This window comes from Brachionichthys hirsutus, chromosome 5, assembly GCF_040956055.1.
Source record: "Brachionichthys hirsutus isolate HB-005 chromosome 5, CSIRO-AGI_Bhir_v1, whole genome shotgun sequence".
NCBI classification, from domain to species: Eukaryota; Metazoa; Chordata; class Actinopteri; order Lophiiformes; family Brachionichthyidae; genus Brachionichthys; species Brachionichthys hirsutus.
In genome coordinates, this window is record NC_090901.1 from 9,662,600 (window position 1) to 9,682,612 (window position 20,013).

A 20,013-nucleotide genomic window follows, 5' to 3' on the forward strand; every position below is an offset into this window, starting at 1 on the left:
CGACTCCCATGAACAGGTCTTTACCGATCTCTGTCCTTCAGGTTCCTCGTTCTCTCAGGAGACATCTTTTGCTAAACTGTGAACCAAAAACCTTCCTCCAACAAATAGTAAGTGAAGATTATTAGGTGAACTCTGGGAATTCATGAAAATGTCCGGTCCGATCCAATTTGCAATCCAATTTGCATCTTGTCAGAATCCAAAACGGTGAATAAGAACTCTGACACACTTGCATTAAGTCATTATTTCACCCGATGACACAGTTTTACCTGACTAGCTAAATGAATTAAACAGCAGTCGCCCAAATCTGCAGCTCATAAAGTCTTTGCTTGTAGTATTCAATAACAACTTGCCTTTGCTGTTCAGGTCTTCCACGTTTTAACGCATTATTTCATTTGAAGTGATTACGTGATGTACTTTTGAACTCGTAGTCTGAAGAATAACATTCCAAACTCGCTCCATTCTTTTGCAGTGGCGTATCTGCAGGATCGGGACATGTATGAAGAGGCATATAAAGATCGCTTTCCTGGAATAGATGAAAGAGAGGTAAGAATAGATTAGTTAGTTCAGTATAATAATTGAGCATCGTGGTGCTGTTCCTCAGGTGATTAGTGTCATATGAATATATTATATATATATATATATGACATTAGAAATTCACTTAATGCACTTATTTACTGTTTCTTCTTTGTAGGTATAGATTATTTTGTGTGTGTATTTATTTCAGGTCTCAGTCCAGCGGGTTGTCAGTATTGTTGAGCGGAGCCCCATGTCTCGAGAGTATGAGGGGGGCGTATATGAAGACAGTTGGTATGATAGTCCTCGCCCTTACCAGGACACAAGAGAATTTCAGCAATCCGCTGATCGTCAATACTATGACATTCAGCATTACCGCAGAAATGATTCACCCCCACGAAATGTAAGAAATGCTTGCAGCTTTATTAACTAAAAATCGGTTACCCTTTGGAATGATTTGTATATTCATTGTTTTATGCTTTCATAGTCGATTAATCATTTGTCCTTGCGTGTGTCCTTGCTTTCCAACGCTGTGTAATACGTATTAACTTCGCAGAGCACGTTTTTGAAGTTTTCAAATACTGCATCAGCTCCGTCCACTTTTAAGAGTTGGACAAATCTACGCCATTGTTGCTGGTGAATCTCAACATAGCTTGAAGCATAACCTGTCGCCTGTTGATCATTGGAATAGTGTAAATCCATCAACGGCAATGTGTGTACATCATTCATGCATCCGTGTGTGTTCTCGTTCACTTGATAGAAAAAGAAAGAGCCAAAAGCTCCACAGGATACTTTAGAACTTTATGTGATTGTTTTTTCAGGAGGGCCCATATTCCCAGCAGCATTACAGCAGACGGGATCTGAGGCATCGTTTAGTTTCAAGGTATTTGGTTTTCTTTTTATGTCAGACTTGGTTGCTCCTCTGATTTCTTTTGTGATGCATCAATCAACCACTAGGGGGAGGTAGATATTAGTATTAACTTCTAGTATTCGTCAAGCTACGTGGTTTTTTTTTTGTATTATCATTGATATACACAATGGTAAAAACCTTTAGTTCATGTTTGGAAAATGTTGTGTGCCACTGTACGTACTAAAATGCACTGGATAGGTCCATCTGAATTTAATTTGACCATCAGTCAAGATGAAATGAATTGACATACATGGCAGTGGTGAATTCTGTCCAGGCAAATGGCAGGCTGAGTGTTGGCACCTTCAAACAGACCACAAGTCGTAAGCGTTTGACGTCTTGTTAGACCTGCTCTACGCTGGAGATGTGACTTGAGTTCAGGCAGAGTTTGCGATGAAGGTGCCTTTGGGTCATTTAAGCCTCGATGAGGAAAAACATCGAATGCAACGTTGAATAAATTGTTCATTGCCGGTTTGGTGACAACACTTCCTGACCTCATCTCGATATTTGAGGTTAATTGTGTCTCATTCGAGGTTACAGAAGCAAGAAACCGTTGATTTGGCCAAAGTAAAAGAGTCCGCAGATCGATCGCTGTCAGTGAATCGTAGGAAGAGCTTTGCCAATCATTTGTCTGTTTTTCAGGAGCCGCAGCAGAGGCAGTCCGTGTTTCTACCAGAGAGGTCGAGAATCAGGCCCTCCCATGAGCGCAGCGCTGGAAAGAAAACCCAAGTCGCTGCGCTCACATCCGTACGCACGTCTGATATACAGTACACTTAGACTCCGCTAACTCTCCCAGCTGGCATAGTTTGAAATTGGTTGTCTATTTTATTTTTTTGTGTGTTGTTTCGTGGGTCTATGGACATCACTAAGAAGCTAAATCATTTGTTTTTTGTCACCACAATTTTACATATATTCAAAGAGAAGACCACGGCAGGACGTCGACATCTGTAGCAGTCAGAGGGGGGCGCTTTCCTGGAAAAAGGCAAACGCATCCACCAGTCCGCTCTGGATCCAACACAAGCAGCAAAAGCTCATCTCTCGACAGGGACAAAAGCCACGCTTCCCAGCAGCCCGTTAGCAAACGTAAGTGTTCCAACCCGCATCGACTGTTCTTCACTCTGGTGTTCCTGTTCTGACCCCGTCGGGATCAGAGGAAGCGGCACGTATCAAATGCAGTGATTGTCTTTGCAGCTCTTGGTGCTCCGTAATGGCAACTATAGAGATCGTTTGCCCCTTTTTACCGAGGCTTACATAAAATGGCAATCTGTAAAGTTATTAGGCCAGGAGAAAGCATCTGTTTTGTGTAGTGTGAAGGGTTAAAATGTGCTGAAGCACGTAAAAATGTTAATTACGCTGCACACTCTTTAGTGGCTGGGAAAAAGGATACCTTCGTTTTACGAGGTGGTTTGGCTTTGGGTTTAGAAGCTGACCTTTTCTTCCTCCGTGCTGACTCGAAGACATCTTCAGAAACACTTGACTTTACCTTCGCCGGGTTTTACAACCCGCATTAACAACGTGGAGCTCATGAAGTTTATGCATTTACAGTTTACATCTTGTTGTAAAATGTTCTGACAATAAGCGGTTATTATTGGGTCAGTGGAGACAACAAACCTCTCCAGTGCTGGGATTTCTAAAACGCACACGTTGGCGTGATTAAAGCGCAGCTCCGCGTTGAAGCGCTCTTTGAAGCTGCAATAAAACAGTTCTACCTCCCACCCCCATTCCCGTATGGTATACTAATTAGGCCAGGACAGCAAAGCATTTCAGAACATTGTCATCGGTGCTCAGAAGCGTTGCTGCCGCATGGAGCCACCGTTTGCTTGGAATCGGGTGAACTGACGGACGCGATTGAATATCACGTCATTGGCGAGTTAGTTTTGAAGCAGAGCCCAGGATTACACGCTGCTTGATATCCCTGCGGTCCAATCTTACAGCCTGCATCTCGTCTCCCCTGGGATTCATTGGAACAGAGGACAACATTTCTATTTAGGCACAGCTGGACCGCCCGATGTGTCGGGCGATCCTATAAATAAAAACCTGTTTCATTCTTTTCAGCTACTGCGTGATGATCAGAAAATCAGAATCAGAAAAACGTTATTATCTCCGTGGGGGGCAATTCGTTTCACAGCCAGCAGAGACACGCTGCTGGCTGTGAGTTAACGCACAAGCAAAACATAAAAAGTGCACAAGTGGAATAAAAGCTGGTCATAAAAGGCTGTTGGATGCAGGAAGAAATGACTTTTACAATCTGGTATCAGCACTGATACCAGAGGGATTACATGATGGTCTCATAGGAGGTAGAATGAACTGAACCTTTGAGTTTGGGACTGTTCAGTTAATGTGACATGGCCTCCCTTATTTATTCTTGACCATTTATTTCTATTCATTAATGGAGAATCATTGTTGGCTCCTTGTTGTCTGTACTTTCTGCACAGCTAAGCCCAATGTGCCGACCAGCGAGACTCCCGCCAGCTCTGTGGAGGGCTCTCCTATCAGCTCAGGATCTGTAAAGGTAAATCCATTGGGGGGGGGGGGCGCAATTTCAACCTGTAATGCCCCAGCAGGTTATATTTTCAAAATACAATCACTCAGTAAAACCTACAACACAGGGGAGCTGGTGAGTTGGTCAGCGCTGTTCTGTAATAGCACACTCACACTGTTACACAAAATGCTGTACATTTTGCAGGTGTGAACACACTGAGGTGGACTCAGTCTGCTCTTCTGATACGCCCTCCACTGATGGACGTGCTGGGTGCGTCTCGTTCCGGTTTACCGTTGACAAATAAAGCAAACGCAATTATCACGTGTACCAAAGCAAAAAAACTCAACACCCGCAAAGCACCAGCGCTGTCTCTATTTGAAACACTTTGAAATCAGAACCAGCGTCTGAACCCAGTGACCTCCAGTCTAACCCCGTGACCCCTTGACCTTTCAGGAAAAGATTCCTGCTTCCGTGGTCGAGGCATTGGAGATGGTGGCTTCCAGCGTGGAGCCAACGCCGGCACCAGAAGAAAAAGACTTGAAGGCTCGTCGGTCAAAGGCCATCGTAGCAAAGGTTCAAGAAATTGAAAAGGTAGTCTCTGACAATCGTCATCTTAACCGAGCATTAGCGCTAACCAAGTTCTGCAATCTTCTTTTCTCGGGATTAACCAGTGAGGCGAGATGTTTTCCCTGGTTCCCGTTAAAGCTTTGAATTTGCATGACGCCTTGTTGATAATAAAAGGAGCGTTCTGCTTCATTTCGTCGTGGTTCAGGCATGACTTTTCTTCTGTCTTATAATCGTAGCATAGCGTCACGGCTACATTAGCTGCGGGCGCAGATCAGGCTGCAGGTCCATCTAGCTTTAAAGGACACACGTCATAAAGCACTATGTTTGCACTACTGCCTGTGATTCTCACTCTCTCTGTGTGTATATATATTGTTTCTTAAGAGAGAGAATTTAGTTTATGTTATGATGTGTGCCTTAAGCCGTGGGCCTTCTCACGATTTTATTATGCTCGCATAATGACAATAAAGTATCTTGAATCTTGAATCTTGAACTATGTTCAGAATTCTAATTCACAGAACGCAGCTGAGACATTATAACCCCAGATGTAGCTTACAAATGCCCCCAGTTTATTGTGTGGTTGTGGCAGTCTTACACACACACACACACACACACACACACACACACACACACATGTATGTGTGTGTGCTTTACCCACGATCTCAAGGTGGGTCATGGATCTAGGCAACCTTTTTACACGCCGTTTACGATTTGGCCGAGCATAAAAGGGTTGATGTGTGTAAATGTGCCTTGGCATGCCACACGTAACATTTAATGAACACATGATTTTTAGAAACATTCTTTTGGTAGAGAGAAGGATAAGTCAGCAGAAAATGCTCTGCACCCCAAGTCGCGATGCCTCCTGTGGCCTTCTATTTGGAGTGCACTTTCTTCCTCCCCTTCTTTGCTCTGTGCTACAGTGCCACTTATCTGTTCCCGTTAAACCAAGGGAGGAATTGCCCTGCGGGATGCAGGCAGCCCACCCACAGTGTGGGTTCCTCTCTTGGCATTAACACACCCGTGCTTACCCGGACATTTCCAACTGGTACTAAATTGTGGTGAGCGGTATAAACCTCGACAGTGTCTTTACGGTATCAGCCGCCCCCAGGCTAAGTTTAATCTATAACTGCTGTAGATGAGATGATAAACCGAGATGATCGAGCAATGAACAGAGCTTAATGTCGGACCTCCTACGAGTGGATTGGACTCACATACGATCCAGAGAAGTTGGTGTAAAATCTACACCTAAATGAAAGACTCCATCACTTTTGTTTTCCTGATCAGCAGTTCTGTGTGTCCTATCCTTTTAGCTTGGGTCAGATCAGCCAGACGTGGGTTAGTAGTGTCGTTCGTTATGCTTCAAAATAGATCTTGGTATAAAATACTGTAGGTGTTTCAAGGGTTTTAATTCAACCTGAAACCTCATATTAATTCAAACATTCCTGCTTCTCAGACTGCTGATGCTAAACTGCATGGAATCCTTTTTTTTTTTATTTTCTGTGCGTGTGTGTGTGTGTGTGTGTAGATGGCAAATAGAGCAATTTCTCATTCTAGGGACCGACCACAGAACAAATCATGTAGTAACAACTAACATCAGTACAAGACCTCAGAAAATATTCCGGTCAAATCTTGGCGAAATATCTGGGAATGGTTTCTTTCCATCATCTCAATCAGCACAAATGAAACATCCATTTTAACTATTAGCCCCTCCAGCAGGTCCATTTTGAAGCATGGGTGGTTAAAATGATTCTTTTAAAATCTAATGTGTTCCAGCCCTCAAGTCATTACCCTGCTCCCCTTATTATGCAGGACCCCTGCCTCTATCAGTGCTCATTTGAACAGAGCCTCGCTAAATATCCATGCGAGTACTTTATGTGTAACCTCACTCAGCCTCCCAACCCCCATCCAGAATCTCTGCACGCAGCCCGGTTGGTATGTGCACCATTTGGACCTCCACAAACAACCGATTTGGGTAGACTCTTTTTTTTTTTCTTCAATCCCTTTTCCTTAAGGCCCCTAGTGTTGCTTATTTCTCTCGGGTTTCCGCTCCACCCTGTGTGGCCCCTTTCTATCGGACTCAAAGATCAGCGCGAGGCTCCCAATCCAAGGCAGAACCGCTCAGGAACCTTTTCTCGCACGTGTGGTCATGTAAAATCTAAGCACTGATGACACACCTTCTTCTAAGCACTGCCTTTTATTATTATTATAAGTAAAACTGCATAAGGCTGACGTAAAATCATGAAAGCTCTGGAAAGGTTTATGAATGTTTTGTTTTGAAAGATGGCAAACGTAATTATCCCTTCAGTATTTACAGAGAGGCTGGTTTGTGGGACTTACACAACATGTTTGTCTCTTTTTTTTTTGCCCACATTTCCTCTGCTAAATAATGCTTTCTGTGTAAAAATATTTCTGAAAGTTAAAATTTGCACTTTTGGGTTTGTGGCATTGGAATCCACCAGAAATGTAGGTTGTGCAATATTAAATAAAAATGATATATAAAAATAAAAAACGCTTCAGGATAGCCTGGAAGAGATGGCACAAAGTCGGAATCATGTGTTGGGAAACAAAGTTGACCCTGAGCTCAGCCGGCCACGCGTGTCCTGCGTCTCTCACTTCGTTGTGGTCGGGTCTGAAGACCATAATTATGTGGGCCAGTAAAGTCGCTAGACGTGATCTGCAGACGATAAATCATCAGCCTGAGTCCAAACATCTCCCACAGTCTGAGATATTTCGGTTGGAGTTTACGCCACTTCTGTGTCTGCAAAACAGGACAATGACCTTTAACTGGAGTAGACGTTGCTCCAAATTCACAGAATGTGGGCTCGGGATGCAGGAATAAAGTGATAGGTGAGGGGAACGATCAGGGTCACAGCAGAGAGCCGACACCGGGGGGGCTGTGTGGAGACATTGCTGTAAGCAGCAGGTGTAGCAGAAAATTAACACTTTTGCTCCCAACATTTTTGAATGTGTATTATTTAGCCTTCTTCGTTGTGTGTGTGAATCAAAGACCATTTATTTTATTTATTTACATGGGACCTTCCTTCAAAGCAAAAACATGGTTTCCATGTGGCAAATTGCCTCCATCCTTATTGCCCCAAGCTGAATGCCGTATCCTTTTGTCTCTCTGACCTTCACTGTGTTCAAAGCGGCGCCCAGCTGAGCTCCGTCCCACATTGTGATGGAAGAGATCATCTTGATGCTGACTGGCTGTTTTTATGCTTCTTGAAATATTCTCAACTGACATTTTAAATTCAGTGCTTTTTACGCATGTTTTTTGTTCACCGCATGAATTCACGCATGCACAATTGTTATTTAGCCCTGAGTCGCCATAGAGACTGTTCCTGACATCACTTTTGTTCTCTGCAGCATTTCAGGTGCGACTGTGAGACGTTTAGCACGGTGGTGAAGATGCTGGTGGCGAAGGAGCCCAGTTTGGAGGGCCTGCTGGACGCTCCGCTGAACGACAACTTGTTAGAGCTCAGACAGCGTTGCATAGATGACCTCAAGCATTTTATGAAAGAGCTGGACGAGGTATTAGAATCCACAAGTCAACAAACGCTGAAGTGACAGTATAGACTATAGAGTTTTAGATATTTCTTTAGTGTTGGACGATGATTTTGGTCCAGAGTCAATTCTGCCGAGGATCGCTGCCAAACTAGCAGATGAGGAACAAAGATTAATTGACAGATGAACTGTAAAAGCGTTATCTAATTTTAGCTTTGCACAATAACTTTTGAACGTCGCATAATTAAGTCTGTGCAAGTCATGCATGCATGCCGGATGAGTTTTTAATCGTATGAATGGAAACACACCATGGTGCGGGTCAAGGCATCGTAACCGTTCCTTTATTTATCAGACAAATAAGGATCATTCATAAACAATATTTGTGCGTTACATTATGTGGCATTAGACTGACGTCTCGTGTTAAATGGAACACTGGAATTCGGTACGGTTGTGCTTGACTGGACTCGTTTTAAGATTTGCAGATGGTTTTCGTACTGTATATCTTTTGTCGAGGTTTTTCAAAGTTTGAATGCTAGTATTCAAAACAACAACAATTGAAACTTCATTGTTATATGCTTTGCGTATACTATGTTACATCATTTGGTAAATAAAACCAAATAGATCACTTGATCTATTGAAAGACAATTGCGTCTATTTTAAATTTATTCCGTCCATTCGTCCAAGGCGTCTTCAACAACACTTCCTTTGGCTCTGTCAGGAGAGAGAGACCATTTGCTTGCTCTTTCTCTCTCAGTATCAGGAATAACTTTGTGAGTGAACTGAAGCGTTTTTGGCTTGTGGATTTCATCAGATGGTCCTTTGGGTGTAGTTGTAAAAACAATACATCATGGCTATTTCTTTAAAAAAATGTGGGGCTTGATTATTCTCTTACTTCAAATATCTGACCGGTTTTGGATTCTGTCCAGATCACTAATGTGCCGTCTCACACCTAGGTGCTTGACCGAAGTGGAGACAAGCCTGAAAATGGTAGCGCCGACATATCTACTGTCTTTGTCAAGATGGAAGACGATTTACCACAGCTTATTTCCAATAACATAACAGGCACTGAATGGAAACGAGATGTGACAAGTTCACCTAGAAATGCAGAGGACTCCAGTCTTGCTCCACTTGAAAATAAAGGAGAAGGCACAGGAAATAAAATTGAGAATATGGAAGACTCAGAAAACCATGGTCTTGGTAGACAAATGAGCTTTATTTCTGGGTCAGAACAAGACAGCCATGAACAAAAGGTGCTGCTGTCCAAGGTTCTTCCTGTTCAGCAAGGCCCTGAAGATGACCAACAAAGCCCCCTGCAGCTTCATGGCCTCGATGATGAAATATTAAGCAATAGTCGACTCTCAGATCCCCAAGTCTGGGGCAAGATAGCTTACGCCAAACCAGGGAAGGTACCAAGCCACCTGCCATTTCTCCAGCCTGGCAGAGAATATTGGGAACTCAAGGCTACCAGCAAGTTTGCCTCGTCAAGACATGTGATATATGTGAAAGGCTGGAGGAAAAAGAAAAAGAAGAATGTCGCTTGTAAAATAATCTTTTACACCCACGCCGAAGGCCCTTGGTGTGAAGTCCTGTCTATTGGTGGCATTAGGATTTGCAGCCTCATCACCAAACAAGCAACTGCCAAATCCCAAGGGGAGTAGAATTAAAGAGTGAGGGCATTCTGCCGGTGCACCATAACAAGGCAATCAAAATGAGTTTAAGACATGAGCATAAACACGTGCTTCAACTTTAGATGTGCTAAAATAAAGCAGGAACTTCACTCTGCTTATATGAAACAAGCCAGTAATACTTAGTGTTGATTAATCAAGGATTGCTTTTTAATATTGCTGGCTAACCTGATTATTTAATTGTTGCTCGAAACTTTTCGTGATAATCAATTCTCTGTTAACTTCTGAAATGTTTGAGTTTTTGAGTTACTTTAAATAAAGTGTTTTAGATTAATATAAGTAAATATATCTCCTGTGTTAAAGAGAAAAGTTCTTTAATCAAAAGGCCCTTTGAGCACACAGTTATGCAAAAGAAATGTCCCTCATGTGCAAAATGTACTTTCTGCCAGTTATATTGTATAATATAATATTGATAAAATTTTGGACCACTTTCAGATCATGGCAAGTACATTGTGGTTTCAAATCCAGACCTGGTGTCAGTTTGCTTTGGTGCTGCTGCACCCCCCTCCCACAGTCAAACTACAAAGTAATTGCCTGTAGGTGTGAATATGAGGCTTGTGTCCACCTCTCTAGTCTGACACAGCCACTTGCAGTTGAATCTACGCGTAGAACCTATACTACCCACAATGCACGTCTTTTCAGTCAATTTGATGTGATCCAACATTAAGAAATTGTATTTCATTCTTTAACTTTTGCAAATAAATATTAAAGCCTTGTGTCTATGTCTATTCAAAATATTTTGAAGTGGAAAAAAATACACAAATAATGATATATATTTTTTATTACAATTATCATCCATTTTAACCTTATATTCCAGTTTGTACATTTATACAGATTACACCAAATTGCTGACAATACAGTGATCCATAAATGCACCACTCAATGGGATTTTAATACAACTAGTGTTTTTTTTTATATTAGCGTCACACAAACCTTGGAAAAAAAACACTTGCGGAGCTTTGGGCAGGATACATTTGACATGTACTTGCTGTAAAATGACTCCACACCGATTGCCAATTATTAAATGTTAGTGCCATTTTGGTACAAAGCCATCATGAGCTCAAAGGTATAAAAAAATAACCGTGGTGGTGTTCAATTCTACAATATTTACATGAATAGATTTATCATTACAGCATCTATAAGGTGGTTAATAAATATATACTCATGTTAAACACTAACCAATCACTCTACTGCGGAGCCACGTGAACACCAGAGATGATTCAGAATATAGATGTGTCCAAACGGCTCCGTAAATTTAGCATTGTGAGTTGTGTAATAGCAAGCAGACTGTTTAAATGTTTACATAAACGGGATACTAAAGGAAGAAGTGAGCGTCAGAGTATTACATAAAGCTGAGAGAAATAGAAGTCTATGAAATTATGCAGTTTTTCCCCTTGTGTCCTTTCTTCTTTTTGGTCTTAGTCCTTTCGCCAAAAGGAGAGGACATGCCCGTCAAAGGGCTGGGCAAGTCATCGGTGTAATAGTATCTATGGGGCCTGGGCTGAGGGATGGGCTGACCTAAGAAAAAGCCTTCTTCCTCAGAATCAGAGGAGGAAGAAGAGCATGTGGAGCACCAGTCGTCGTCCTCCCTATATAGAGCAGAGGATCTCCCTGGGATGGGGGGTAGCCTGTATTTTGACATAACGGAAGGATTGGGGTGGCCGCCGAAGGCTTGGTGCTGCGTGGCGCTGAAGGCGTTGCCTGTATGCTCCACTTTGTAGCACTTCCGGCCACTCTCCTTTGACAGAAGGTTGAGAGCGTTGTCAGAGCGAGACTTGCGACTGCGATGCCTCCCGTTGTGGTGATGATGATGATGGCGACCAGAGTGAAGTTCATGTCCCTGTTCCTCAAAGTGATAAACTCTCCGGCGTGTCCGTTCACTCATAGGTGGCTGGCGCACCGGGAGATTGCAGTAATGGCTATTGTCCACCACGTCATCAGAAAATTTGACTTGCTGCGGCTTCGATTGCGAACGTGTCCTCCTAAGTGCAGGGACATTAGGTTTGGGTCTGTCCTCTGGAAGAGCCGCCCCCTGTGCCTCTGGAACATTTTGCTCTCGTTCCTCTTCCTGCTCGGACACAAGACTCTTCAGCGAATTTGAGCTTCTGTGTAGCATAGAAGAGTTAAGAGTTCCCATGTTGCTGGTTTTTTCACAGTCTTCTGTGTCCAGTTCGTGGAAGCTTTGCAGAGAATAGGCCAAAGGTCTGTCTTTGCTATCACAATCTACTGATGCCCCTGGAGAGTGGAGAGAAACATTACAAAATATCTGCCATCACATAAAACATTTTCAAAAATCTGATGTCATGCCTACTCACCAGTAATATTGGAAAGAGCCAGTGAGTCCATAGAGTCTCGGACACTCTGGTTTGTCTTCTTGAGTTCATCCGCGATGCACTCAAGAGAGTCATTGTACCATTTAGGTTCTTCCTCTTGGAAACCTCCTCCAGCTCCCTGATCCAACTCCAAGTCCTGGATCTTCCTGCTGCTTGCTGGTCCTGGGTGACTACCATAGGCTGAGTCCCCCAGCCCATCCTGTGACTGAGTCCAGTACATGTCAGCCTGGTACTTCTTACTAGCCAAGTTCCCCCTTCCTCCTCCGCCACTTCCAACTTTTGAAGGATCTGACTTTATCTTAGCATCTTTTTCTGAAATCCAAAAATCTGTGGGTCTGGAGTCACTGGCTTGCTGAAAGATCCCATGTTCTCCAAACTTTAACAGAAGCTGAGTCATGTAGTCTTCATGCTCAGCCCACTCCTCTTCCTCCTCATCCTCCTCCTGGTCTTCCACCTCCTCGCCACGCCCTCTCCAGAAATGTTCTTCTGATAGGTTCATGTGGGTAAGCTTGTTGGTCAGGGTGTCATCGGCATTTCCGCTCAAGCCAGGGAACTTATAGTTGACAGATGGCGAGAAGAGGAGCGACTGCCTGCATTGGTCAGCTGAACGACTGCTCTTGCCCATGCGCACGCTGCGGCGGGATTCACGTGAGCGTGCTGACTGAAAGGCTGAGTCGGAGGAGTCGGAGGCATGCACATCTTCCCCGAGACTGCAGGCCTTGGAGCAGTAAATCCGGCCCTGATGTGGCAGAAAAGGGCAACCGAGTAGGGAGCTCTTACACTGGGCACAGCTGAAGCATCCCTCGGTGGCATGCCAATGGAGCCCATCGTAGGTCATCTGAGCATGATCAACACCTGGAAAAGGGGAAAATAGTGAAATAATTAGCAATCAAAATCAAACCAGGAGTTTTTGTTTGAATTAGTAAACCATTATCATACCAATGTGCTCTCCACAGGCCTCACAGTACTCGGCATAGAGCGATTCGAAGCAGCCACAGCAGTACGGCCTGCCATCCTTCATGATGTAGCGCTGGCCCCCGAGAATTGTCTCACACTCAAAACAGGCGAAGTGCTTCATGTGCCAGTGACGCCCCTCCGCCTCTGTGCATTCATCAGCAAAGATGATCTGTAGATGTAGATGTAGATACACACGGGATGCCAAGAGGACTTAACTTTTAGGCTCTGGGTGCTTTCCCCTTGTGATATCGTGTTCCCTCGCTATCTCAGTGTTGTGGTTTTTACCTCATCGCAGGCTGAACAGCGTGGTTTGAGCAGCTCGGCGTGGTGTCTTCCACAGTGGATCTTTCCATCATGGTAGAAGTAGATCAAATCCACTAGTAGCTCACTGCATGTAGAACAGGCAAAACATGCAGGGTGCCAGCACAGTCCAGGGCCTGCCCTTGAGGTGAATACTGCCATTTCTCCCCCAGTGATGTTCTCACCACACTGTAATAAGAAGACATGGTTTATTGTAAATATAATGAGGTTGTGCGTCAGCTGCAGATCCAAAACAATCAGTGCTATCTAAATCATTCATTCATTTTCTTAACCGCTTTCATTGCAGGGCCTCCTTGGGGATTTTGGATGTTTTTGGTGGTGGGAACACTAAAGAAAGTCTAAACTAAAAAGTCCCAGGTGGATTTGAATCCAGGATCTTTTCGCCATGAGGCAACAGTGCTTCTCACTGCAGTGGCATGCATCTCAATCATGCATGATTAAATACATCCCTCAGTGTGTGGGCATTGCTATGACACCATTCCATATTCCATCTCACCACCATTTTATTTCAAGTAGTAAACAAGACAAGAAACGTACATGCTCACAGACGTTGTTCAAAAGGCTGCGGGGCAGCAGCTTCACCGTGCCTCTCCCCAGTGCCTCTTTCTTCCTCTGGACACTGAACAGCAACAGCTCCTTTTCCTCCTCTTCACTCAGGGACTGGCAGTAACGCAGCTGGGGAGGAAGGTGGACACTAATCTTTAAAAGCAAGGGATAGGTTTATGTTTTTTCAAACACTGAAAAATATATATATATACAGTTGAGTATAGGTGTTGAATTCAAGTAACATTACACCCACTGAAAGATCCGATTGGCTGCTAACAAAAGGTTATAAAGTTAGTTAAGTATATGAGAGGGCAGAGTGAATGCCAGAAGTTGCTGAACAAAGGCAGCTCTTGACCCCAGCTTGCCCTTCCTACAGCCCCTAAACCTCCGCCCCCACAGCCCCTGATTGAGAACATCATTTTTACAACAGGGCTTTTTGATGTTTCCCAAAGCCTTAACAAGAGGGAAAGCAGACGCTTACACAAACAAGGATTGTGTTTGGAGCGAAATCAAGAGGACGAGCGACAAAAGGGAGAGGGAGACGGTCAAGTCGAACTTTGGTGCCACTCTGGTGGTGGCATCACAAAAAGCCTCTTTCAACCAGAGTGCATCTCTCCCGCTGAGAAGCCCTCATAAAAAAAAAAAGACTGCTATAACAGGAATCCTACTGGTGTGTGTGTGTATCGGGGGGGGGGGGGGCAAACATAATAAAATCATCAAGTCAAAAGTTGCATTGTGCCAAACCTAAATGTCTACAAGATTGTGGAACAAAAATCCCCTAGTGGGATGTCAACTTGAATGCCAAGAGCTCACATTAGAGGAACGGAGTGTGGAGTTGGTTAAGGTGTTAACTTTGGGGGGGGGGGGGACTTAGCGGGTAGCAAGCACATGACCATTCAAACAAGTTATCCCTTCTTTTGGTCAGCCCAGAGTAGGGGGATTGTTTTGGATGTGTGCTGGGGAGCAGATGATCATCGAGGCACCTTAGAACTCAAGTTTCCACAGAAAGAACAAAAGTAAAAAGGCAAACGCCATTAAGGCTCACTGTTAATAATAAAAAATACAGTAAAAATCCCATTCACATGAAATGGGAGAAAGAGAGAAAGTTGTAAAGAGTTAAACATTTTCAAAAGGCACAGCTACCCAATGTGGTTCATATATGTGTAAAAGCTTTGTGAAGCCAGTTTATAAAGTTTTAGGAGATGCGTTTCAGAAACTCTGATGAGCACCCCCCCCCAAATCATCTCAAGGTTTGATTCTATATAAAACGTGCTCTGACACAGTTGCACACAAAATATCCTCACCTCATTATCATGTGGTGGAAGTTGGTAGAGCAGCTGCTTGATTCGAAACTTCTCTCCTGGACTGTTCACATAGGGGATCTTATCCTCAGGCAGATGCGAGAAATATAATTGGACCTGGAGAAATGATGTCATGGAGCAAGATTAGATTTAACAACACCGGCTGTTTAGAGAACCTCAAGGCCGCTGCTGAAAAGCCCATCAACTAAAGCGCTCAGTGAAACACAGCACAGTTATCGAATATTGGTTTTATTTTTATGTTTTATTTTTATTAGTATTGTTAAATTTGTATTGTTAATTGTCGATGATTTATGTACGAAGGACTTTCAATGGAAACAAGACCGCAAGGGCTTTTTTGAAATGCTCCTCTTAGGCAGGATGTTTGACTTTATTTGTACTGTAATACATGCTACTGTGTGACTGTACTTGTACTTTAACATTCTATCTAATGAATATATTCATCATCGTCATCATCATCATCATCACATGACAAATGTGACTTCCCAAGTTAAGTATGTGCAGCTATGAAAATGTAGTATTGTTTTAATGCCGGCTTTGCCCCAAGGAGAGGGCAACTTAGACAAAAAATAATCCACAGATGCCTTTAAATTCATTCATTGAATTGCAGCATTGTTTTATCTTTTCACTAAACAGACAGAAACAAACCGACATGTTATTTTTCAATTGATTTTTACCTGCTTAAAGACATTTCTAAATCTTATAAAGCCTAGATATTTTCCCCACATCTCAACGAATCTTCACTGGCAGATCGACTCACCTGTTTGGAGTTCCCTTAAATCAGATATTTATTTCTTACAATTAGCTGAATGTCACATTGCATTAAATACATCAAACAGGTCAACAGGTCAAATCAGTTTGGGGATTGTTTTCCCCCCACTCATACGCTTGTCTCTATAGGGACAGGACAAAGCAGCCTGTCACAGTGGCACTTTGACCCTTGGGGCGCACCACTGAAAACTAAACTTTATGAGGAAGGGGCTATTACAGCCAGCCAGATAAAAAGGTGGGATGTACTTGTCTTGTGTGTCGGGTGGGCTTCCTGCAGTTTTGGCTGTCTGGAGGGGGGTAGCAGCAATTTACCCTGACAATCAACCTAACGTTTGCCCCCCACCATAAATTATGCACATTTTCATGTTGCTATTACCCCTCATCCAGCTCCCTGGGGGCTGGAGAACAGTCTGCTACCACCACAGCCCTATCTGTTTAGTCACTGCAGTGCTGACCCTCAATACAAGGCGATGGCTGCAGTAAAGGCATTGCAGCCGACACATGCATTTCCAAAACAAAAGGTTTTCTTTTGCTCTGAGCACATCGCTTCTTGCTCCTCATTACTGCCATGTGTGTGTGTGTGTGTGTGTGTGTGTGTGTGTGAGATCGGATAGAAACCCGGCAAGCAATACTAACAATGAGCTGTACAAATGTAGCTGTTTTAGTGGAGGAGAGGGCTCGTTTAAAGATCGTCTTGGTTCCCGAAGCGCCAGCAGCAGTGGGCTCTACCCGTTGAGTCCTCCTCTAAATAGAAGTCTGATAATCACAAGCAGGCTTTGCAGGTTTAGTAAGTGACACTAAGCACATCCGCCCTGTAATTGCCTGGCAGGTAGAGCGTGACAAATCTGCTCAAACAAAAGGAACAGGATTTACAGATTTGTTGTCCGTCCCATCGGCATCATTATCCAGAGATTGTGTATTTTTTCAGCTGTGAGGATGGATAGGATTAATTTAGGCCATGCAAATGGGCTGCAGTGGAGCTGGAATCAGGTCATAGCTATTTTTGTTGCCTGTCAGGATGAGTCACCACCATTCAGTGTGACGGCTCAGGAATGCATCATTTGAGAACCCCTGAAATAGACACTACAATCAAATATGTTTGTGTCGTTTGGTGTAAAAGGCTTGTTTGTTGTATGCCTTTATAATTTTCATGGCCATTAGCATCAAGAAAAACTCACCTGTTCAGGCCTCAGGCCAGGTGGTACCCAGGCGTACTCCTCTAGAACACAGCCCGAGTCGTCGTCAGAGGTGGAGCTGCACTGGAAGCCAGCGGTCACCTTACTGACTTTCTGCTCCATCATCAAGTCTCGTTGGCGGGCCCCGCCCTGAAGGCCAGCAGCCAACACAGTCGCACTCGCCAGGCTCATCAGACGTTCTGGTCACTAGATAGCCAAGGCAAAAAAATGGAAAAGGATGGGAAGAAGAGGGATGTAGACGAAAGACAAGAAACAAGCGAGACATTACATCAGTGAATTCACAGTCTTCATCAAAAGGTCATCATCGTATCTAACCAAACGTCTTTCTGGGTTCACTTCTGGTGAGTCGACTTCCGAAAAACAGTCATAAGACAACTGCACCTTTTCACTCCCAGTTTGAAGGCAGTTAAAAATGTTTCCTCCATGTGGATTTTGAGGCTGTAGTGACCAAATTCCCAAAACTTGATTTATAAACGCAGGATGAATGATGGCTGTTTATGTTCTTCATCCGGTCTTCCTCACGCATTCCTTTGCCATGCTGTAATTCACCATAATTCAACAGACGCAAGAACAGCCCCAGGAGTTTCTGCTTATCTGTGGAACTGAGGTCTTTTCTAGCGCTACGCCATTCTGTGTCCCAAGACGGAACGCCACACGGGATGCTGAGCCTGCACTCTATATAAACGAGGCCACCATGTGGGGGAATGTCCACAAGCCTGGCTTTTCTTTTCATCTCTGCTTTTCTTTTTGGTCTGTTTGTTTTCCAACCTGCTGCAGTGAGTGTCTGATCCTGTTTTCATCTTTCAGATGGACAGAACAAAGCCAGACAGGTGAAGTGGTTAGACAAGAGGGAGATGGGACATGGATGGACGGGGTCAGCGGATACTCAGCTGGTATACCCAGACAATGCAATAGAAGGAGGAGGACTGATAGACGATCAAAGGCTGGTGACGTGTTGAACTATTGAAAATGCTGCAGTGTGACTAACAAGGCCGTAGGTAGGCGGTGGTGCATCTTTTCAAAGTCAGCATTACAGAACAAGCGGTGGTTCAACGCATCTCCGCTAGAGGAGCGTTGATCAACTCAATGATCTGCAGCACAATGTTATTTATTTTGGCGTTTTCACCTTTTAGCAGTTCAGTTCATCGGTATCTGAAGGCTTCTGAAGAAATCCCATAAAAAAAAACGAAAAAAAATGTATCACGTTAGTAATGAGCGATCATCAGTTGCTAACCCCATTCATCCTAAATGACCAGGCTATTTCCTGAGTTGCTTTCCTGGACCAAGCCGATATGATGAATGTATGTCCAGTTGTGGTCACCTCTCAGACCAAGGGCTCTAGCTGAGATCAAATGGGAACCCAGCCGTTGTCAGGCAGCCTGCCCCCCCCCCCCCCCCCCCAGGCCTCCACCCCCTACGGCTGGCAAGGGCACCGAGGGCAGCGGAGAGACAGCTGAGAAAACCAGACACACTCGAGTGCAGCCTTTGAACACTAGCGTGCCAGTAAAAGGTCTTGAATGTCTGTACTGTCTCCTGGAATGATGCCTGGCTGCCCCTGGAAGTGTGTGGCCTCTATGCATGCAAAGGGAACATATACATTTATGCTGAAGCCAACGCTGACGCGTGCATGGCATGTAGAGCTGGGCTCCTATTGGCTCACAACACAACAGATGCAGCGACATGTGTCAGAGTCAGCTGTAGGTGCACAATGCTCTATGAACGCGGCTGCGGCCGTGGTGTGCGGAGCATCATCCACTTTGCACTATGGATAATTGTATGTGCCCACACTTCTTCTGCTGTACACAGGGCAAGCCAGGCTGGGCGGCTACTAGCCAATCATAGATCCATCCCTGCGACCCTATCGCCACCAAATACAGGTATGGCCTCCTCGAGCCTGCGGTGGAGTCATTGGTTTTGTTTAGAGTTTTTTTTATTGTTACTCAAAGTGTCAAGTCAAGCGCATCGGCTTATGGCATGTCCAATTAACCGACCTTAAGTCTTGAACAATGGCGCCTTTGTGAAGGAATCCGGCAAAGGCTTGTTCCATCAAGAGCCTGTTTATCTGCCTCTGAGTCTCTTTTCTCCTGAAGATGGCGTCTGTTATCTCCTCATACACAACAGCCGAAGCCCCTAAACCCAGATAAACTGTCTTCAGATGAGACGGCGAGGCAGGAGATGTCACACTCTCATGTTCTGCTCACCTCTATTGACTTTCTAATGAGACCGAAATAACCTGCGGCCTTGTATGCGAGCAGATTGGCCTTCGCAGGGGGAGACAGCAAACTCTAGTCAGAAGCGGAGACTCTGACATCGCAAGCCTCTCATTTGATCAGGGACAGGCATTTGTTGAAAAGACGTCTGCTTTCTCGTGTTTTCCAAGGCCCCTCGACGATGCATCACTCAGCTAAACCTGCCTCACAGGAATGTCAGGCTTGAACTCAGGCCAGGCCCATAAAGAGGAATAAATGATGTACACGGCTGTTAAGCAAAGCCTCCCTCTCATGCACCCACATCTGCTCGCATGCCAAGCTTTCCTTTAGATGTCACACATTTCATTCCTCCGACGCTGCAGAGAATGCTCTTTTAAGCACCGAATCATCTAACAAGTCACCGACTGATCACTTTGGCTCGCTTTCTTAAGTTTTTCCTCCCAACAAGGGGACCTATGGTTTGTGAGATTCGTTTTTACACTCCCCCTTCTGACTGTTCCACCCCCCCACACTGCCCTCCTCCCACACTAACAGACCCCTGCAGTCCTGAATGTTTAGTGGCCGCTCACTCTTTTGTAGCGATGCCTGTTAACATGGCTTTGGGAGCTGCAGTCCCGCATATCTGACTGATCTGCCCACAGAGAGCCAGAGGGTGGCCTGGGGTGCCATCGGACTGCCCTGTATGAAAATGTTAATGTGTCTTGT

The 20,013-nt window shown here is 44.4% G+C and overlaps 2 protein-coding genes across 2 annotated transcripts; one reads left to right on the forward strand and one right to left on the reverse strand.

Annotated features, from left to right (window-relative positions):
* Positions 1-492: 492 nt before the first annotated feature.
* LOC137893502 (periphilin-1-like) lies at positions 493-10,365 on the forward strand. Its single transcript, XM_068738913.1, has 9 exons — positions 493-543; positions 725-916; positions 1,335-1,396; positions 2,063-2,167; positions 2,340-2,503; positions 3,856-3,932; positions 4,356-4,493; positions 7,833-7,997; positions 8,924-10,365. Exons 1-9 carry the CDS (start codon positions 493-495, stop codon positions 9,626-9,628), a joined length of 1,659 nt encoding a protein of 552 aa, XP_068595014.1. The 3' UTR covers positions 9,629-10,365.
* A 659-nt stretch (positions 10,366-11,024) lies between these two features.
* prickle1a (prickle homolog 1a) lies at positions 11,025-17,200 on the reverse strand. The gene is made up of 8 exons (XM_068739018.1): positions 17,081-17,200; positions 15,117-15,230; positions 13,804-13,941; positions 13,231-13,434; positions 12,928-13,114; positions 12,334-12,843; positions 11,971-12,300; positions 11,025-11,890 (listed from the first exon to the last, which is right to left on the reverse strand). The coding sequence occupies exons 1-8, from the start codon at positions 17,198-17,200 to the stop codon at positions 11,025-11,027; spliced, it is 2,469 nt and encodes an 822-aa protein (XP_068595119.1).
* Between the last annotated feature and the right edge of the window lie 2,813 nt (positions 17,201-20,013).

Excerpts from the sequence above, each read along its gene's own strand:
- LOC137893502 (XM_068738913.1), top strand. The coding sequence starts at position 493 with ATGTATGAAGAGGCATATAAAGATCGCTTTCCTGGAATAGATGAAAGA. Across the intron at positions 2,168-2,339 it reads AAGTCGCTGCGCTCACATCC|AGAAGACCACGGCAGGACGT; the intron begins GTACGCACGTCT and ends ATATATTCAAAG. Across the intron at positions 2,504-3,855 it reads CCAGCAGCCCGTTAGCAAAC|CTAAGCCCAATGTGCCGACC; the intron begins GTAAGTGTTCCA and ends CTTTCTGCACAG.
- prickle1a (XM_068739018.1), bottom strand. The coding sequence starts at position 17,200 with ATGGAGCAGAAAGTCAGTAAGGTGACCGCTGGCTTCCAGTGCAGCTCC. Across the intron at positions 13,942-15,116 it reads TTCCACCACATGATAATGAG|CTGCGTTACTGCCAGTCCCT; the intron begins GTGAGGATATTT and ends CTTCCTCCCCAG. Across the intron at positions 13,115-13,230 it reads GCTGTTCAGCCTGCGATGAG|ATCATCTTTGCTGATGAATG; the intron begins GTAAAAACCACA and ends CTACATCTACAG.